This window comes from Dermacentor andersoni, chromosome 4 (genome assembly GCF_023375885.2).
Source record: "Dermacentor andersoni chromosome 4, qqDerAnde1_hic_scaffold, whole genome shotgun sequence".
Classification (NCBI taxonomy): Eukaryota; Metazoa; Arthropoda; class Arachnida; order Ixodida; family Ixodidae; genus Dermacentor; species Dermacentor andersoni.
The window spans coordinates 115,457,873-115,473,748 of NC_092817.1; the positions used below are offsets into that span (position 1 = coordinate 115,457,873).

General features: G+C 44.2%; 1 protein-coding gene across 3 annotated transcripts in view; it reads left to right on the top strand.

Annotated features, from left to right (window-relative positions):
* The window catches only part of LOC126537499 (splicing factor 3B subunit 2-like), a 54,701-nt gene that overhangs the window by 22,328 nt on the left and 16,497 nt on the right, over positions 1–15,876 (top strand). For all 3 annotated transcript variants that reach the window (XM_050184525.3, XM_050184527.3, XM_050184526.2), the window contains 5 exons: positions 3,041–3,186; positions 5,912–6,104; positions 7,161–7,241; positions 13,710–13,784; positions 14,784–14,936. In XM_050184525.3, the coding sequence (XP_050040482.1) occupies positions 3,041–3,186; positions 5,912–6,104; positions 7,161–7,241; positions 13,710–13,784; positions 14,784–14,936 (648 nt within the window). The remainder of the gene's footprint in view (positions 1–3,040; positions 3,187–5,911; positions 6,105–7,160; positions 7,242–13,709; positions 13,785–14,783; positions 14,937–15,876) is intronic.

The following is a 15,876-nucleotide window of genomic DNA, read 5'->3' on the forward strand; positions in this document are numbered from 1 at the left end:
ACTGTCTCGCTCGAGGTGGACACTTGAACTTTGTCGTAAGCGACACTGTCCGTAAAGTGTGAAGTGCGACCGTGTGGCATCCCCGCGAGTAAGGAGGTTACATTTCACCATGTGTATAGCTAGTACAGTTGAACCTCGCAATAACGAAATCGGCGCGAAACTTCGCTGTCGTGAGGATTTCGTTGTTGCGAAAAGAGACAGCGCAGATAGGTAATGCATCGCAGAACAAAACTTTACTGTCCAAATTCTGTTAGCCTACTTTGCAAGCTTTGCTTGAGGATATAAAATCGCATTGTTGACAGTACAAAGTGTGCCGCATGCGTCGACAAGCAGTGGCAGTACTGCCGTAGCGCAGCATTCTGGGTTAACTGCTTTTGGAGATGCGATCACTTGCAGAGATTTTGCGTAACTTGGCACCGGACGCAGAGCAACAGCGCATGCAGCAGCATTTCTCCAGCGCACGCTGTTGCCCGTAGGTGCCGACGCGGCCGGTGCCGATCGCAAAAGTGATCGTATCTCGTGTATGCGAAGGCAAACGATCGAGATAACAGCCCTTCCGCGCAAATCTACATCCGGCGTATAATCCGCACACGATGCCTATCGGGTGGCACCAAAACCAGCATTCTTGAAGCAAGGGATGCGTATTCCTGGACGATCGGTCAATCATGGCCCCATGCGTGACACTCCATATGCCACGATCGTCATCTCAAGCGCCATAAACAATTCCACGCAGGTGGGACGTGGACTTCTTTGTTTTTGCTGCATTTTTCTCACCGAGGCGCACATTACGCAGTGCATTACCCGCCGTGGTTGCTCAGTGGCTATGGTGTTAGGCTGCTGAGCACGAGGTCGCGGGATCGAATCCCGGCCACGGCGGCCGCATTTCGATGGGGGCGAAATGCGAAAACACCCGTGTACTTAGATTTAGGTGCACGTTAAAGAACCCCAGGTGGTCGAAATTTCCGGAGTCCTCCACTACGGCGTGCCTCATAATCAGAAAGTGGTTTTGGCACGTAAAACCCCATAATTTATTTATTACGCAGTGCACTGACGCGATCGAGGATTGTTGTTCGAAACGCGCGTCCAGTTTGCGTTCAGTCTCGCCTCACGCGATTGGCCTAGGCCTCGCTGAGTCGTCAACCGCGGGGAACGCAAAATGAACGCGCGTTTCGAACAACGATCTCGCCTGGTAGGCGTGCAAACACCGTCGTCACATGTCGGTAGCAACGTGCGTGCCGCTCATGGTGTCGCTTCAAACGAGCGATCAACAAACAAGATGGCGGCCATGACGTGTTTCCAGCGCACTGATCGCTTCCGGTGCTTGGTTGTTCTTGTGAACAAAAATGGCGGCGCCCACACAAGTGTAATGTGGTGGTATTTTACGCAATTTTAATGCAAGACAATCGCATTTGAGCACGTTTTGGAGCCTACTAGCCTTACGCAATATGCAGAGTTACGTTCCGGCAAATTTCATTTATGCAGGATTGCAGTACAGCTATATTTCGTTGCCGAGAGGTACGAAATGCATTGAATCCTATGGGCGTTCGCCGGGGATACGAAAATGTTTCGTTGTCGCGAGAATTTCGTTATAGCGGGTTCCGACTCTACGGCCACAGAAATAAGTGCGAAAGAAAGAGGCGTGCACAGGAAGAAGGGTGAAACAAGGAAGAGATGCCTCAGGTGACACTTTTGTGGGCAGAGCATGCGCTCGCAAAACTTGATCCGTGGTCGCCTCCACTCGCCCACGTTCTTTTTTTTTTTTTTTTTTTTTCTCTCTGGTGCCATCTCGGGTTTTCTGAACCATGCGCCGCGACGTCTGCTCTCTGCGCCCTGTTGTTTGCTAGCCTACTGTTTCGGCTGCCATGAAGAATACACAGAAATCTAAGAATCCCCAGATTTCTGAGTATTAGTTTGTAGTACTGATACGTTAACATCATGGGGAAACTGAATAACAATCGTTATTCTGAAAAGTTTAATATTCTGAAGTTTGCAGTACTGAAATGTTTTTACATTGAAACTATGAGGAGTCAGCAGGGGATTTCTGAAAAGTTCGTTAGTCTGAAAAGTTTCTTAATGTGGCGTTAATAGTAACAAGGTTTCACTGTAGCTACTCCATGTATTGCAACTACAAGTTACGGACATCAAGTTACGTCAAGTTACGTATTTGTGCATGTATGTGCACTATAGGCGCATTCAATTTGATGCACCATGGTGAACCAGTTCGCGACGCTGTACGAGAAGCTCAGGAAGTGTGGTGCTTGAGTACACCGGTGCAGGCACAATGCAACACTTGAAAACGAATGCCAAAATGCAGACGTGGTACAGGCATTATGTGTTGTCCAACTGACATGCGCCGACTGCGTAAGTTTGGGATGTCCCGAACCGCAGATACGATTTGCTTCTGAGGTGTAAATATACTTCACCTTTGTGTAGACACAGCAGACGCATAAGTGAAGTTTCAGAGGCACTTGTGGCCGTGTGCAGCGCCGTCTGTTGCACTGCCACTTCGCATCTGTACATCTGCACCAAGTCGGCACCAACAGTAGGGAGGGTGCAGAAAAATTGTGAACCAGCCCTGCACCTTCTCTGCACCTTTGGAAGCAAATGGAATGGTTCAGAGGGCGCCATTACTGCACCGCTGAAATGAATGGCAGGTTGCAGCACCTCGTGAAGTGATTCAGGGAGTGCAGGCGAATTGAACAGACCTTATATTTTGATTGCAAACAAAAGTCGTGCGCTGGGGCTAATGGGTGCAAAAATGTGTTAGTCCGGTAATTTGATAGTAACACCTGTGACAGTTTCCATTTAATAAACATGCCATCTTTTGCAGTATAAAAGTGTGAGGCTTGACATTGCATGTTTTCATCTTTTTCACTCATATAGGATGCAGTATATTTTGGGTCGCGAATGTAAGGAGAGAGATCTCTCTAGCCTGCGTAGCGTGGCCTGCTATTTAGCTCTGTTGCCAAGGGCCATTGACTGCGCGGTGGTATTGTCACATGAAGTGCCAACCTTGCTGGGATTGATCTTTTGTGCCCAGTCCAAGAACAAGAAGAAGAAGAAAAAGAAGAAGAAGCGCGCTCAGCGAAAGCAGCAGCAGCAACAGCAACAAAAGCAGGATGATGCTGCCAAGAAAGTGGGTGGGAAGGACAGCGACAAGACAGACAAAGAGGATGTGGATGTGGAGTGAGTCTGGTGTTTTCTGCATCTTCTGATTGCTTGTTTATGTACTATCAGTGACAGCTTTTTGTGAGCTCAGCGTTTAACGATATCACCCCAGTGACAAGTATTGCAGTTAATCTGCGGACACTATCCTCGTGAAACCCAGTGGCCAACTTCGTGGGCGTCGGCTTTGATCCTTTTCAAAATTAAGCCAGAAAAGATAAGCAATAAGTGCCGTATTTCCTTGTGTAGAGCCTGCCCTTGTTTAAGGCCCGCGCCCCCATTTTGGAGTGCTGGTTAATTTTTGTGAGCCATTACTAGATGACCCTAATTCCACCCTGCCAACAATGGCATTAGTACCATCATCTCTGTATGCCGCAATTGGCACAAAACCACAATGTTCATCGCCAACTCTATTGAAGCGGCATTGGTTAGGCCTCGCCGGTAGGTATGGTGGGCGGCAAGCCAAAAGCGAGAAGTTTGCCCTGTTCTTCCTTAAAATGTCTGTACCAGTAGACCGCATAGGTGGTCAGGCGTAAGATCACGTGCACTGGCTGGATTGACGGCCATATGTGTGAAGCAGAGTTTATATCCGGGAGCCATCAGTCGTCAAGTACCATGAATGCCTACCAAGTTTATGTTTACGCTTACTCACTGAGCAAAACAGCCTAAGTTCGCTTGTGGGCATAATGTCAATAAAGCTCCAAGCTAATTTTGTGCAGCACAGCCTAAGCTGACAGTGTCACGAAGTCAAGGCCGTGTGCGTGGTATCTGCATCCTCATGACAACCTGTGACGCATGTTGTGCTGTGTGATGGGTGAACGAGAAAACACACCCGCAGCCACTGCCATCACGAAATATCAAGTAAAGCTTATTTTAAGTCTTTGAAATAATCTTTAGCTGAGCTGTTGCACTAGGCAATGACACCCGTTCTACCTTTGCAATTTATCGTATTCAGACAGTGCGATATTCGGACATCTTCATACTATTGTTTGTGTCCAAGTAATTTGGTCGGCGACTGTAAATGTGTTTATAGTCGGCCACCAGTGGTTGTGTTCGTTTACATAGTATGTAGTCTGAGTACAGTTCGAGGCTTGAGTGTCTAGCTGTAAGCCTGCCCTATTAAAGAAGGCCTGCATCCGGCAAAAAAATTTTAACTGTGGGCCTTAACAAGTAAATGTGGTATATGAAGCATTGAATCATTTTGGTGCCACCGGATTTCAAGAAATTCAAGAAGCGGCACCAGTGAGCAGTGGTTACCCGGATGGTCTATAGATGGCAGCAGTTCCCATAGATGGTGCTAGGTGTGCAAGGAGGACAGTGGGACGTAGTGGAGCCATCTTGATGTGGAGTAGGAAATACCGTAAGCCCTTGCTATAACAAAGCTGCTTTACTCAATTTATCACTTTATTCGAAATTTCTCTCAGTCCTGACCAAACACACACATTTTAAGTTGGATTACTCACAGCATACTGATAAGCTGCTCCGCTTAAAGCGAACTGTCATGATGTGTGTGCACACTTACAGCGGCACTCGGTGCCTTTCGCTCTGAGTGAAGCATTCCATGCTGGGCGAGCAAGCGACCCTCTCCATATGCCAGCTGCACCAGCGACCTGCACACCCTTTCTCTCCATGCTGCACCCGCATGTTATCAGTGGCTAGCGGGTGCTCACTCACGGCGGCGCTCAGCGCCTTTAGTGCCTAAGCCCCTTGACTAAACTAAAGGTAGTGCCATTCCTCCTCTCCTGGCCTTTCCTTCTTGCCACGTGCACCTTCCCTCAGTGCTCCGCCTCTGGTTTGTTCTTTTTGATCATGGCGATCGTGTTGCACAGCATGCCGATCATCGCGGTCGCCAAATCCACCATCACCGCAGTCATGGCACAGGCACAAGTCAAAACAAAAAACTAAATAAAACAAGGGCGCAACCGGCAGCATACTGATGCTCGTGGCCAGAAACACTCAATTCTGGACCTCCTCACCTGCCCTCACTCGCTGGCACGGGCTGCAAAATAAAACAATGTTACTATCTTTAGTTTTAATCGGGGGACTTATTTGTGCCAAGCAAGCAAGCGACCTTCTTCATTGACGCACCCTTTTCCTCCTAGCTGTACCCTCGCGTTACTGGACAGCTCCGCCACAGACAAATGCAGACAAATGTTACTCTGTGCCACGTTCTGCGTGCCTGGCGAGACCAATCACCTGAACCAAGACCCTATTGGCTCCACCTCGCAGCTTGGACAAAGGAGGCAATCGCTACCGAGAAATTCAATCCCGATCTGGCTTGATTGTGATTAAAAATGCACCATATGACGCCCATATTAGACTTCCACAGGGTTGTGCTATATCACGCATACTGCGATGATCTCCGCAGTAAACTAGTTTTTACCGCCGGTCTTGTGTTTATTAAATGAAAGACGCTGTACGCTGCCCATGTATGCGCTGTTTTATTGATTGTTCCACGCTCTGCGATTCGCTCGCCTGCATTCGAACGTGCCTTCAGAAGCTTCTCTCTCATAAATGCATACGCATAATTGGTACTAATTGCTGCAGTTCAGCCTGTCGAAGTGGCGAAATCGAAACGCGACAAGCGTTGTATCACGCTGGCTGGCCCGCAAGTCACTTAAACACATTTTTTTGGCTGTCTCATTCACGTCGTCGTAATGAAGGTTTACTGTAAAGAGTGCTTGTTAAGTGTAGCATGTGTGATGTCGCTGTTTATCTTAACCTGCCTTGGCTTCCCTTTTGTCAGGTATGTTCAGGAGACAATAGATACTAAGGACCCGTACTACTACCAGTTTCTGCTCATCTTTGAGAAGTTCAAGCTTCAAGAGCCGGAGAAGCCCAAGACTGAAACTGGGCCTGTGACTGATCCAGCAGCCATTGCACAGAGGCTTTTGGAGCGCAAAAAGCCAGCTGACTTGGATGAGAAGGATGATGATGACGTAAGTGGCTGACTTGTTTGTTACCCTGGATGGTGTTGGTGGCATTTTTAGGACCTCTTGGTGTAGTCTGGCGCTGGTCATTTGTGATCTTTTTCTCAGCTTATATGTTCCTGCTTCATTTGAGCTGCAAGCTTTTTGCCTTGGAGGGTTCCACTGCAAACCAACCATGCATTATTTTCCTTGCATTCCAATAGCTTGGTTGGTGTAACCTGTTCAGTATAACTGGACACGGTTGTAATTTTTGCTGCACTATGTTTGTGAGAGCTCACACACAAAGAAAAGCCAAATAAAGTTTGCAGGGTGGTAAGCCACAAGTAATCCTAAACTAAACCTCAAAGCTCTGAGCGCATCCGTCACATCCTTTAAGCCGCTTTCAATATTGTTACCAAGAACAAAGATTACAAAGCATGCTAGCTGGATGTACAAGGTTCACAGTAGTGAAGGGCCACTCAAGCTAACTAAAAATGATTATAGCTTGGTTTTGTATGATGAATAATGTCATTGCATCCTGCCATAACGAGGATACTTCGCCATTGATGTTTGCATGCTTCAAAAGCAGTGTATGCCCAAGCTAGGTTGTGATTTCGCTAGCTGAAAAGTGAATCTAACAGAGGAGGGTAAATATGAAAGAAATGACTGACAAATTTGTGGTCATCCTTCCTTGTGTGCTTATAGTTTATCATTCGGGTTAAAGAATGTAACAATCCAGACACAAAATTGAAGTGCTTGCTGCCTCTACAATGTATTATCATTATGCAAGAGGCTCCTTTAGCCGCAAGCAAGACATTAAAGTGGAAAACACTAACATGGTGTGAGTCACATTTGCAGATTTTTTGACTGTCGGTCACAGAATTATGGGATTATTTTTCCTGTAAGCAAAATAGTTGTTGGTTTATGTGCATCAGTGCATGGTCTATTTAGGGGGAGGGAGGGAATACAGAGATGAATGACACATTTCTCTGCAACTCTTCAAAGCCGTGCAGTGCAACTTTGCATTTCTGATCACCATGGATGTCTTGCCACATGCTGTAACAAACCTTTCTCTCTTTGAGACAGTTGAAAATAGAAGACAAGCCGAAGCTGTCAAAACGTAAGCTGAAGAAGCTGAGCAGAATGACCATCGCCGAGCTGAAACAGGTCAGTGCCCAAGAGGCTACATTTGCCAGCCTATAAAAAGTACATTGTCGCAGTTCAATAGACCTCAGTGCATCTTATTTCAAGAGCTACCAACGGACATCCAGCCTTGTTAATTCAGAATGTTGACCTGTTCAGACAAGCCATCTTAAAGCTAGAAGACGTAAGTGGAGGATTACTGACATGACGTGTTTGACTTTTCATTTCTTTCCCCGCAAAATCATCAGTTCTCGCTAACCACTTCTTCATGGCTTCTTTCTGCCTCCCTGCAGTTCTCTTTTCCGACCTGTAGTCTCTTAATTCCGCAAAGCAGCAGTTCTGTAGCTCTGCCTTGACACCCATCTTTTGCCAGCTCGACACGGTGTCTGCTGCACATGCAAATGTAAAAGATGGTTTGGTAAATGTTGAGGAAAAAAAAAAAGATATTGAGCAAGTCTCATTGTGCACAAATTGTAATTTGTGTATTTGTTTGTTTATTTATTTTCTCAAAGGTCTCTTCTTGAGACATTACACAAGGGAGTGGGTGGTTAATTGCAAACAAAGATAATACAAGTTACAATGGGATGTTTTCGATGAGCCACTTGAATGCTAATGGGGCGATGATAGTGCCAACTTCGGTTAGTGCCGTGCGCAGGAAAAATGAGTGCTGAAAAGTGACGGTATGGGCTTGTGGGGGACATACGGTGTTAGAGTGACTGGTGCGGGCAATGTGGTGGGGCTCTTTTTATGTTCAGGTTATCAAAAGGCAAAGAATAGAAATACTTATGAAAAAGGTTAAGATATGCTATGCGGGCAAGTTTATTTGGGCTTTTAATGCTGAGTTGCTTGAATTGTATGAACAATTAGACAAAATAAATTGTGTCGTGCAGTTCTGAACCTACTCGTGGACGTTAGCAAGGTTATTGGGGTGGGGTAAAAAATATTGTTGGCATACACCAGCTTGGGCCGCACTAAAGTTTGGACATGGTACGCTCTGAGCTAGAAAACAAAACTTTCTTGCCAAGTTTTGCAGAGGTTAAGGAAACCACTCTGGCATGTTGATTTTATTTATTTATTTATTTATTTATTTATTTATTTATTTTATTTATTTATTTGAAATAGTTTCTGGGCCCTGAGAGTACAAAGTGGTTAGATGCAACAGTGTGCAGAAACTAGATGATTATCAAAACATCTTGTATGGTAGTTTTGAAGATGGTAGTGTTTGCAATGGCAATGGCAATGACAGAGGTGGGAAGGTCGTTCCATTCACTGCTGGTTTTTGGGATGAGAGTGTCATCATACAGGTTAACTTGGCAAGTTGGTACACCAACTTTAAATCTGTGATCAGCCTGTGATAAAGTGTATGGTGATTGAGAAAAAAAAGATAGCTTTTTAACTCGAATGTAATGACAAGGTTTGTGAAAAAGGCAGAGGCGAGAGCATTAACAGCGGGACGATCGGGCAGGGTTAGCGTGTTCATCATTGATGAAACATTGGTGTAGCGGGAGTAATTTGATAGTATGAACTGGGCAATGCAATTCTGGACAGACTCGAAGGCTGTGATGAGTGTAAATTGATGGTGTTCACAGCACACACATACTAAAGAAAAAAAAAAAGGGACAGACAGACTGAAAGAGCACTGTCTGCAAACACCATTAAAATGAATCGGTGCTGACTTGCTCAAGCTTCATAATGTGGGTGCAGATTGGTTGCGTGTGTTAACAACTTAACAACCTCAAATCTTCTTGGTCTCTGCTATATAATGTTCCTCGTTTTATTGGACGCTGTTTTCTCAGTCCCTCAACAATCTTTTTAAAGTTTTTTTATTTAGGTTTCTTCAAGTAATAAACTTGCGTGCATGAAAAAGGCTGAAGAATTTGATCCTCATTCTCTGTGATGATGCCACTCATAGGCGCCAACTACGGGGGGCTCTGGGGTCCGAGGCCCCCCCACCTAAAGTGTCATTGCCAGAGTTTTGTCACCCACATCATCTGAGGTTTCTTTTGAGTGGCCTTGACCTTTTCACTTAAAATTTTATTGTGGCTAATAGCTTAGTGCTTCATTGTTGGTGCGGACATGCACAGCTTTTAGTTCATGCTTTCGCACTATTTCTGCAAATCCTGACAATAGGAGGACAAGCGCATTAGAAGCATCAGCGGTGGCTGCCTCATCTGTATTTTGCCACTTCAACATTGTTTTAAATTTCCTCTGTAATTGCCGTGCACATACACGATATATTTAAATATGTGTACAGGATAAAGCTTATTATATTTTTGAAAGAGAAGGAGGTAGCCCATTAACAATTATATCTAAAGATGTGGATAGCCTAGGCCTAGAGAATGAATATGTTGCTGTATGTTCACCTCACTTCAAATTGCTTTGCATGCTTTTTTGACCATGAAAAAACCTGTAGACTTGGGGACTCCTTCAGCAGAGTCTCTTGTCAGTGGCGTGTGAAATGCACGTAACCGATACATGTCTCAGTAAGGCATCTCTTTCCAGTAAACAATGCTAACGACTCATGAAAAGAAAAGCACATTTCTAATAATTTATAACATTTATTAGGGATGGAAACATCGTCACTTACATGCAGAGGTGATAAATATATACAGCGTGTCCCAATTAACTATCATGAACCAAGATTTAAAATAAAGGAGAATGCGTTGCTTGGAGAAAACCTAGTGCATATTGTTTCCAGTACAGTGGAAAAGCTGCCAGTAATTTTTTCGTTACTGAGATTTAATTAGTTAACTTTAAATAAATATCTAACTCGATACAGACTATCCTAATTATCAAAGTGTCAATGAGGCATTTGTAGGCACAGCCAAGAGACATATTACTGTGGTGTTTTCAGTGACATACAAATTGTGTACTAATTTTCCCGACTGATAAATAAACCCCGCGAAATATGGAAAATACCATGTGACTGCACTCCCACCCACATCATAAAGCAGCACTCTCAACAAGCTCCCTCTGAGTTAGCCAGGACGGAATAAAAGAAATAAAGAAAGGCATTGTGATGGAGCTAGTTCCTTATCTGCCGCGTCCCAGCTGAAGTAACACGTTGTGTTTGGTGTTAGTTGGAAATAAGCTTTGATAGCTATTGTCTTGGCGTAGGTAAAGTGCACAAATAGTTCTTTTTTTTTTTTTTTTTTAAACCACGAACTCTATCATCACAAATGCGAATTGACAGCGTCGGTGCAAATATTTAAAGGTGCGTTTTGTTTCTTCCCAGTCGCCATGTCTTTCTCTAATGCGTAAAAAATCATCCCTGCTTTGGGAGGTGCAAATGACAAGAGGAAGACCTCAAATATATGTATATCAGTCATGGAAGTGTGGCGCTAGACCAAACGCGTCGACTATCATCAGAAATGATGAAAACCTGAGACAAACCGGCAGCTTCAAGAAACAGCAGCGTAGATTCCATCTTTCAGTCCTAGTCTATGCACGGATGTTCTAGCATTTATGGCCTCAAAATCTCCTGCTAGCGTGCAGGATGCGGCCACCCAGGTACCAATTTTCAATTCGTTTGGAGGATTATAAATGACTTGGCCTTTCACTCGTACCACCTTAACCAGCACCAATGATTGGAAGACAGAAACCTATAGAATCATCTAGATCTCTCGGATTGGGTTCTCACAAAATTTGATGAATCACTGGACTTTTTTTGAGTTACCATGTATGCAGATGAAGCAAATTTTCACAGAAACGCCTAGATAAATTTGCATAATGCACACTATTAGGGTGACTACAATGCACACTGGGTAAAGCGCAATCGGCACCAGTACCAGTGGTCGTTCAATGTGGCATGCGGAATTTACGCTGGTGCTATAATCGGTCCCATCTTCGATCACACACTGGACAGTGTTACGTAGACGAAATCCTTGAAGAGGTTGGTGAGTTTTTCAGCAAAGTCCCGCTATCACGTCTTCCACTTCTGTGGTATCGGAAAGATGGGGCATCAGCACACAGCAGCAGCCAGGCACGAAACTGGCTGGATGCGACTTTTCATGGGCAGTACGTTGGAAGGCACGGGCTTGTAAATTGGCCGGCTACGTCAGCTGACCTCTCGCCACTCAATTTATTTCTTTGGAGCTAGGTGAAAGATCGTGCTTACATGATCAAGACGGACGTCAGATTAGCTCAAGGCCAGGATAACGGATGTCTGCCGTAGAATTCCAGTGTAGGTCATCAAGAAAGCCACTGAAGATGTGATAAAGCGAACTCAGTACTCCGTAGCTGCAGAAGGAGACCTACTCAAACATGTCCTCTAGGCAGCAGCTGGTGTTTAACGGCGCTTTCGAATTCATAGATAATAGGGACACACTGAAATATGATGTTCTTTTCATTTTGTTTCGTTTTTCTAGCAAACGTCCCGATTGCCATTGTGCACTCATTTAGAAGTGGTATATTTACTTCTTTGAACGCATCAGTTTTGCCTTTTCTCTACCTTTGGGTCGCTTACAAGTCTGTTTATTTCACTTTTATTTTTTGCCATGAACCTGATTTTTCAGCATGTTTTTTTCAGCGCTCTCATGAAAAAATAAAACAGTCACTTTAATTTGGCTTTGGTCCGAAGCAAGTTTCTGGCGCAAAATGTAGCTGCGCGCCCACTCTTTCGATGCGGTGTGAGCAAAGCCGGGATATTGAAACCGTCTGTGCCTATTACATTGCTTTTCGCGTTTCGTGCATGGTCAGAGCATGCTTCGGCTGAGTTATCAGGGGGTTCTGTTATCAATATGATCAGTCTGTCTTGAGAGACGGATAATAAGTGTGATGTAGAAATGAGAGCAAGGAGTAGCTGCGAAGCCGTGAAACCTGCTGTTGGTGCTCCTTCCGTACCATTATCAAGGTGATGCGCTGTCTCTTTGGGTTTGCAACAGGAAATGCTGTTGCTTTAAATCAGCTTATTTGAGGGTGCTGCTTTATCATACGGGTGGGAGTGCAGTCACATGGTATTTTTCATATTTCGTCAGGTCTCCTTGCCAGTCGAGAAAAAATGTACTCACTTAGTACGTCGCTGAAAACACTGCAGTTAGGTGTCATTTGGGGGTGCCTACAAATGCCTCATTGACACTTTCATAATCAGAACAGTACTTCTAGAGTTAAATAATTAATTGCAATTACCAAATTAAATCTCAATAACGAAAGAATTACTGGCGGCTACTCCACTGCACAGGAAACAATATGCACTAGGTTTTCTTCGAGCAACGCAACTGCTGTTTTTTAATGTCTTGGCGCATGATGGTTGGGACACCCTGTAGGATTCGCTCAGTAACCGAAATGAGGCCAAGCCGGATTCACTCGAGATCAGAATCAGAATTGGCTTTTATTGAGACGATTAGAAAGATTACAAGATGTTAATATATAGAAGGAGGTCCCGAAGTCAAAGACTGCAGTGGGACCTCCTTTACAAAGTAAACGTAATAAATCAGAAATTACAGCAGTTTCAACAAATCGTTAACATGGAAGAATTACAGGTTTTAGTACGAACAGCATGATTGAGGGATTACATGTGCATAAATGTCAAGAAAAAGAGCACTGTAACGTAATCTCGCTGAAAACTAATAAAGTAACAGAGAAGCTGACGTGACAAACACAGTATAATTTGCTAGCTCAAATGTATATGTAAGGCAGCATATATATATATAATCAACAACAGTCATGCGCAGAAGGGCTTATACTCAGACTCGCAGCAAAAGAAAAAAAGAAAGGAGAGAGAGGCTGTAGTTTGCAGGAAAGGCAAAGCAGTATTAGTGATAACGAAGTATACGACAATGATGTGAAGGAAGATTTCGCCACCAAGAGATGAAGGAAGATTTCGCCACTTGGTGGTGCGAGAGGACTGGCTGTGAAATCTGTTTCCTACTATGAGGTCTTGTAAATTCTCATATGAGACTTTCACTTACGTGAACAATTCTTCGAGGTCAAACGAAGTTTCTTCAAGTGCAAGAAATATATATATATATATATATATATATATATATATATATATATATATATATATATATATATATATATATATATATATATATATATATATAAATGAGACTTGGAAAGTGGTTGGCCCCTCTTCCCCCCTTGAAAAATGAACTTTCTGCCCATGATGCCTCTTGAGTGAAATTGGTATGCAGATGAGTGATAACGATAGGAAGTGGTAAGATTAAGGTTACCTATTGAGCACCAAGAGAGTGGAAGCAGTCAAGGACGTCAGAACTAGATGGTGGGACGAAAATAGGAAATTTATGGGCATAACATGGGCTCAACTAGCACAAGACAGGGGTAATTGAAGATCGCTTGGAGAGGCCTTTGTCCTGCAGTGGACATAATATAGGCTGACGATGATTGTGATGATGATGATGAGTGATAGCATTTGCCAAGCACCTCTTGTATGAAGGGGAAAGTCCAGCCCTTTTATTAGCTTGTTGTTACTGAGAAAGCAGGAGTAGTGCAGGTTTCTTTTCTGAACTTTTTGTCAAATTTGCTTTGCAGAAGGTCATCCGGCCCGAATTGGTGGAGATGCATGACGTGACTGCCAAGGACCCAGTGCTTCTCCTCCACCTAAAGGTGCGTGCACAACTGTACTACAATTTATGACCAGCTCGGGCTTTGGCTGTGGTCATAGAACATCTCGTGCTGGTGTGGGCTTAGGCTACCTGCCGGCAAAAGATGTCCTTCAGTACATAATGTGCGGCGAGTTTTCCAGCGAGACATAGGGATGTGGAGTGTGTTGTTTTTCTTAGTGGGTCAAGATTCTTGGGACTTGATAGCATGGTGTGATACGATGTGATGGAATGTGGATGTGAAGATTTATGGGACTCTAGAGATGGTGTCAGAGCGTCTCCTGAAGTTAATAGGTAATGTTGGCTGGGTATAATCGGGATATCTTTTCTCTAACATTTGTCAACATTGTGAAGTGCTAGGTCTCATTCATGCAGATGCCATATATCGAATCCCATCAATGTCATGGGAGATAAACGTTGGCAGCACAAGGAAGCAGTGTCCAAACGGACGATAACAATGTCAGCGCCTGCGGCCGTACATGTTTCTGCAGTGGCTGTGGCCCATGTTGACCACAGCTACTGTTTACCACAATGATACTGGTTCAATTACTGCCGTAGGCACTGTCTGATGAGATCAGAAAGGGCAAAAAGAATGCCCATGTCCTGAGGTTGCAATGCGCGTCAAGAAGCCCAGTTGTCTGAATTTACTATGGCATGCCTCATAGCTCAGATTCAGGTCCAGGACATAGTAAAACCTATATAATTATCACACCACTAATTACACCAAACACTGTCATACAAGTGCAAGGGACCTATGTCACTGGCAGCCCATTCATATGGAGAAACCAGATTGAAAACCCTTTCCCCTGACTGAAGTAGACACCATGTAACAGTGATGGGACAGAGCAAAAAATGAGGTTGTGTGAGCTAAGCCCTTCAAGCATACAGACAGAACAGTGCCAGTGCGTCCTGCAAGCTAACACACCTCACACATTCGGTGTCTAGCAGCAGTGAATTTCAGTATGCAACAAAAGTTCATCTGCTTTTCTTTTGTGCGTTGCAGTCCTCACGAAACACGGTGCCAGTGCCCCGCCACTGGTGCTTCAAGCGCAAGTACCTGCAGGGCAAGAGGGGTATTGAGAAGCCACCCTTCGACCTGCCTGGCTTCATCAAGAAGACGGGCATCATGGAGATGCGGCAGGCCCTCCAAGAAAAGGTGCGAGTCACTTGACAAGGATGTGTTGGAATAAAATAGTTGTAGTAGCTGCAAAGGGATAGAAAGTTGGGTGAGTTAGTACGGTAACATGATCTTATAGCGCGAAGTGGCACAGACGGAGACTAGAAGCAGACAAGATGGGCACTCATTCTGTCTGCTTCTAGTCTCTGTCTGTGTCACCTTGCGCTACAATTCAAGATCACGTTAGTTGTAGCTGGTTTGAGCATTATTGTACTATTAGTACGTAGGCTGTAAGCAACAGCACTTGTGGAAGCATATCACCATGCTGTGCTTAGCCAACTTGTGTGGGCCTCCTCCCATTGTATTTTGTGACTGTGTACCATTATTTTCTAGTATAGTAGACTTCTGTTAATTCGACCTTGATGGCACTAACAAAATTGATCTTATTTTCCAGCAGGTCAAATTAAATGAGATGAAGAAGATGTACTGCTGATTCATTTAGCAGTATTTACCCAATTCTACACACCCCTGAACCAAATGTGTGCCCACTTGCTATGTGTCTAAAGTAGAAAACTAGCGTAGAAATGGCATTAATGCTCCCAAACAAAAACAAAGTATGAGTCTAATGTGCACCCAATTTTGTAGCAAGAAAAATAAATCTTGGACAATGGCAGCCAGTTTTCTAAAGTCAGCGTTGCCGCATGGTTATTTAAAAACCAGTTTTGTCACAATATAGCTGGGTTATGCGGTAAATCAAATTAATGCCACAAACTTCGCATTGGTTTTGTATCTGATTGCACCATGCAGGCAATTTTTAGCCCAATTTGCTTCCAGGAAAAAGAAAGGCTGGTGGAAGAGGGGGTGTCATTAGAATCAGTTAATACCGTAATTTAATACCGTCACTGTGATCTGCCGTTATTGCTCGAAAATATTCCTAGGGCAGGCCAAAAATAGGTGTTTTTGATTGAAGAATAATGTG